This window comes from Corvus hawaiiensis, chromosome 4 (assembly GCF_020740725.1).
Source record: "Corvus hawaiiensis isolate bCorHaw1 chromosome 4, bCorHaw1.pri.cur, whole genome shotgun sequence".
Taxonomy (NCBI): Eukaryota; Metazoa; Chordata; class Aves; order Passeriformes; family Corvidae; genus Corvus; species Corvus hawaiiensis.
The window spans coordinates 11,589,118-11,594,696 of NC_063216.1; the positions used below are offsets into that span (position 1 = coordinate 11,589,118).

A 5,579-nucleotide genomic window follows, 5' to 3' on the forward strand; every position below is an offset into this window, starting at 1 on the left:
GTGCAAAGGAGAGTTAATACCAACCAGGTGCTCAGTTACTTTATCAGAGCTGTCCCTGTTTTCAAGGCCTGAAAGAACAGCTCAGTGCCAGAAAGACATCCAGATCATTTGGCTATGCTTGCTCTTATGGAGCACTGTTTTCAATTTCCATCCTAGTGGGGTTGCATACTACCGACCAGTTAAAACCAGCACCTGAGCTACACAACAGTGTTTCAGTGGCAACACTGGAAAGCTGTAGGTTCTGTCCTTTCCCTCTCCCAGCATGCTCCTCAGACACACAGCACACTTGCACCAAAACTCACAGCCACACCCACAGTTTAACCACCTGCAATAGTTTTGGCCCTGGCCAATCTAGCCCTGGGTGCATTGTGCAGCAAGAAGCCATGGGGGCCGTGCTTCTCCCCGACTCCAAGCATCGCTCCAGAGGCAACACAAGCTGTGCGGTCAGGCCGTAAGGCTCAATGGCACACAGAGATCAAGTCCTACCCACTGAGAGCACATGTCCTTGTGGAAGGGGCTGATGAGCACTGGAGCTGGAGCAAGGGAAAGGGCAGGTCTCTGCAGCTGGGGGCAGAGGAGAGGGGAACAAAGTGGGTGGGTGTGTTTGGGGAGAAGGGAGCAGGGAGGGTGTTCTCCTCCTTCCACAAGCTGGGCCAAAGGGGCTGTGGTGGGAGCAGTGCCTGCCCAGCAGAGGAAGCAAAAGGCAGGGACCCCAGCGAGCACAGTTCCCTCTCAGTGGAACAGCGAGTTCTGCTGTTGGCAGCGATCCTCCTCTGGGAGGTTCCTGCCTGCTCTCCTCACATGGAGCTGCTTGTTCCTGTCCCTTCAGAGGCCTTCCCTCTCTGACGTGGGCCACAGCAGCTTTCTTTCCCATGCTCTGAATGAGGAGGGGCAGGTTTGAAGCAGCACTGGGAGGATTAATTAATATTTTAGCTGTTTCAACCATCATGACTTCTGGTTGCATTCATGAGACAAAATTAATAGCCCTGCTCTAGTGAGTTGCAGAAGTGCAATACCGAGATGTGACTGCTGGACCCAATCACCGCTTGAGTCACTTTGTCATGTTTTCAGGTAGCTGCAATGGATGTACGTTCTCTAAGAACCATTGGATTAAATATAAAGAAGGACACTTTTCAGGCAATTTGAGAAACTTCTCTCCTTTTATTGTTTTTCCTAACATAGATATCTGGATATTACTGAAAAGCAGCCAAGCAACTACAGCAGTGTAGGTTAATTGCCTAAACTAAGGGTAACTTTGCAAAATAGTTTATACACTGACAATACTAAAGGGCCTCTTGAAGGGTGGATAATATATCCAGTTCCCATTATGAAAACTGGGACTACCTATTCTTCCATGGTAGAGTGAATTAAAACTATCTGTTGTACTTTCATATACTAAGAAAAACTACATCCTTAAAAAACTACAGTAAGTACAGCTTACTGAAGAATTACATTAAGTCCCTAACAGGCTCGTTTTTTGGACTTGGAGGTATGCCAAGCAACCTCTCCTCAGCTCATAGTCTTCTGTAAGGATGTGCAGGTAGAGCCAGTTTCTGCCTCGTAGACGTAGGAACATTGCAACAGCACCATCATGACTGAAAGGTGAAGGGCAAGGCCACGCAGAGATGTGTGTCTGCACAGTGAATCCGTGTGCCGCAGCATCTTCCATCCATGGGAGCAGGAAAGCAGCTTCAGGATTGCCAGTGAAAAAAGCAAGAATTATGCAGTGCTCACGTGGCTGCCATCGGGTGTGAGGCCCCCCCCCAGCACAGCTCTGTGCAGGGAATTCCTCTCAGTGGTTGGAGAGCAGCATCCAGAGGCGGAATTGCAGCTGACCGTAAGCTCGCATCGCCTCTGCGTGGGCGGCCGGATCTCGGGCTAGGTGCTCAAAGAGGTTGAGCGGCTCGACCGTTCGCATTGCCGGTGGCAAGCTGATCTCCGCAGGAAGCCTCTGGTTGCCCAGGACAAAGTGCTCCAGGTGTTTCAACTGCAGGCAGCGGCGCAGGTATGCCATGATGTCCCACAGCCGCCGCGCAAATTCCCTCCTGCGCCACTGGCACAGCGGTACGGTGGTCAGCACGTGCATGACCACAGTCTTCCAGGTCGAGCTGGAAAAACCTGTGCCCCTCAGGATGCAGGTGAAGAGCTGCAGGCATTTCAGGTGCAAGCTCTCACACGGCACCTGCCTGGCGACGTGCTGGAAGAATTTTGCCTCTGCCACAGCGTACGTCTCAGGCCACGCTGTGCTTGCGATGGAGTCGGCCTCGGTGGGCTGGCTGCTCACAAAGATGCTGGAGCCGCCTTTCTGGGCCTCTGTGGGCTGGCTGACCACAAAGATGTCAGAGTCCCCGTGGCGCACCCCAAACAGCATCTCCACCATCAGGCTCTTCTTGCCTTTGCTCAGCCGGAATTGGCAGGACCGGCTGCAGGGCTGAAACACCAAGTGCCATGAGTACGACTGAGGCAAATGCAGCCACGAGCATCTCACCAGCTGGTAGAACCAGTGGGAGGTTTTCTCCACGTCCAGGTAGGAGCCGGTGCAGAGTGTCTCTAGGAGGCTGGGCTTCTGCTTCCGCCTCAGCTCCTCCTGCGAGTGGTGCAGGAAGCACAACAGCTTCTTGCCCAGCTGCTCCCTCTCGCACGTGCACACCAGCTCCACACGGACGCAGAAGGTCCTTGCTGCCATCTGCCCTGCACTGTTCAGCTCCAGGTGGAAGGCGTGTCCCGGCGGGGGATTCAGTGGGACCAGCAGGCAGTACACCACATCCTGCTCACGGGGACTCCAACCCTCAAAGGCACTGCCCACCCCGATGGCTTCTTGAGGCACTGGGTAGAAACTATTGCTCACGCTGTCAATAAAGACACGTGTGAAGCTCTCCATCAGCTCAGCTGCCACTGAGCGACCTCTCTCCACGTCCTCGACAGGACACTGTATGCGATCCACTAAAAGGATCCCTCGCTTATTCCCAAAGTCACAGGAGTCTTCTTCCTCTTCAATTCCACCACTGCTGCCTTTGTCCTTGCCAGCACCACTGCCTTCTTTTTCACTGGCAGCCACATTTCCACCTTCTTCTTCTTTTCCATCTTCATTCTTCTCGCCTTTCACATTTGCATCCCTGTTTTCCTGATCCTTCCCATTCCAATCAGCTCTGTGTTCACTGGAATGACTGTATTCCTTCACCTTCATATTGCTGCTTTCTCCTTCATTTATCTTATCAACACCTTCTTCAGTTGAAGCAACATTGCCATGTTCCTCTCCATTTCCATTTTCATTCTTTTCTCCCTTCATATCGGCAGCACTGGCTTTCTCATCTTTGTCTCCAAGATTGCTTTCTTCATTTCCAATGTCCTTCTTTTCTTCCTCAGTTGCAGCAAAACCACAATGGTCTACTGCATTCCCACCATCACGGCTGTCTTCCTGTCCTGTCCAATCACTGCTTCTTTGTTCACTGGCATCACTGCTTTCCTGCACTTTCACATCCACTTTTTCTTCCTTTCCATCTTCACCTTCACGTACGTCATCGTTGCTTGCCTTCATATACGCATCATCGGTTTTTTCTTCATTTCCATCTCCTTCTTCTTCCTTTCCAGCATCCTTGTCTGGCTCCACCTTCACATCCTTGTTTTCTCCTTCATTTGCTTCATCTAGGTCTTCCACACCTCCAGTAACATTGCCAGGTTCTTCTTCATTTCCTTCAGCAGTATTGTCTCCTGGCATATTCCCATCACTCCAGCCTTCATCTTTCCTTGCATCATGGCCATCATCACTTTTAACATCACTGTCTTTCTTCAACTTCACATCTTCATCTCGTTCATTGGCATCATCGTCATCTCCTTCATTTGCAGCCACAGGACTGCCTTCTCCTTCATTTCTGCTGCCACTGTCATCTGCCTCCACAGTCACATCAATGTTTTCTCCATCTCTCTCGGAATCCAAACTGTCTTCTTCCTTTTCTTTTTCCTTCTCCTCTCCCAAGGTCTTGCAGGAGGTCTGGTTCTTGCCGCTGCTGTTGGTTTTGCTGGCTTCAGGACTCCTCCTGCAGCTAAACCACAGGCCCAAGAGGAGCAGGAGTCCAGCAAGAGCCCAGAATGGCCACTGCTGCAGGGCACCAAAGAGCAGGGCTCCCCAGCCCTCGTCCTGCTGCTCCGGGGGCCCTTGCTCCAGCTCCTGCAGCAGCCGAGCCATCTCGCGGTCGAGCAGCTCTTCACGCTCCTGCATTTGCCGGTGCGTGGCCTCATCCAGCCCATCCCCAGCTGGCTGGGGGTACTGCATCAGGCTTTGCACGAGCACGAAGAGCAATGACAATAAAGCCATGGTCTGCAAGAGGACACACAGAAGGGGTTCAGTAGGGCCGGAATGGAGGCAGCCAGTGCAGGGCAGGAGCCACGGGGATGTGGCAGCAGGAAGGAGAGGGCCCCCGGCAGCTGGCAGGAGGCAAGGCCTGCACCGCTGCCCCAGCAAGCACCGAGCCTGAGCAAGGTGCTCCCGCCAGGGGCTGGGCCCTGGATGCAGGGACAGAACACACGCCCCGGGTGCCAGCGCTTCTGCCCCAGCCCTCCCCCAGCCCTGCCTCCCCACCGCCTGCGTGCACTCACCGCTCGCCCAGGCTCTACTGGGGGCAGCATCAACCAATGGGGCCTTTTATAGCTGCCCCCATTGTGACACGGCCCCTGTGCTGTCACAGGCCCCAGAGCGCATCACAGGCCAGCCCCACCCGCCATCCCCAGCCCGGGAACTCCTCATGGCCCTGGGCACCCAGAGCCTCAACAGACACAAAGTGCAGACCCATCAGTCGTGAACCTGGGAACCTCAGAGCTTCCCTGTACAAAGCAGGCACAGGCGCCCTCCCACACAAACCCTTGTCAAATATAAATTTGTGTGACATGATCCATGGATGCTCTTGGTATATAGGTGTAAGCTTTTATTTAATCTTGGAGGGGGACATTTTTTATTAATAATATTTATATTTATTACTTTTGGGGCAGGATGTCATACAGGCTAATGTTTTGTTACAGATTTAGTGAGAAATCTTTCTGAAAGAAATCCAGGCTGCTTGAATGATGCACAGGAAGACGTAACACCCTCCTTAAAGAGGCCCAGTAAGTTAATTACAAAATTTTGGTGTCTTCAACAACCTTTCAGCTCTTAAAACTCTATGGTTCAACACAGTGCAAAATTCTGGGATAGCCAGGATTTTGTTCAGAAAGTAGAATGTCTCCTTTTTCAAATCTGTAGCAAAGATGTACATCTGTCACTCCCACCATCTTCAAAATTGTCTGCCTTAAACAGAGTTAACCAATCTCTCTGACTTGTCTGATATTGCGCTGGTTTATTAAAGGAAATTCTGACTCTTTCTGCTATCTCTGTGTATTTATCTCCAAAGGACTGTGAGTACGGAAGAGTCATCCCCTATGTTCCTCAGCTCTTCTTTGGGGAACTCGCCTATAAATGGAACTGCAGAAATGGGGAGGGAGGAAAAGGAAACAGGATGTGAATCGAGCACCTGCATAGTGACCACAGATGTCCACTGCTAGACAGACACTGATGTCAGGCAGATCATGCCCTCCAAATAGTGCTC

At 51.8% G+C, this 5,579-nt stretch overlaps 1 protein-coding gene across 1 annotated transcript; it reads right to left on the reverse strand.

The window, feature by feature from the left end:
• Positions 1-1,076: 1,076 nt before the first annotated feature.
• On the reverse strand, positions 1,077-4,197 carry LOC125324513. The gene has a single exon (XM_048300464.1). It carries the CDS (start codon positions 4,184-4,186, stop codon positions 1,793-1,795), a length of 2,394 nt encoding a protein of 797 aa, XP_048156421.1. The 5' UTR covers positions 4,187-4,197; the 3' UTR covers positions 1,077-1,792.
• Between the last annotated feature and the right edge of the window lie 1,382 nt (positions 4,198-5,579).

Bases quoted from the DNA above. Each gene is read 5' to 3' on its own strand.
- LOC125324513 (XM_048300464.1), bottom strand. From the start codon at position 4,186: ATGGCTCGGCTGCTGCAGGAGCTGGAGCAAGGGCCCCCGGAGCAGCAG.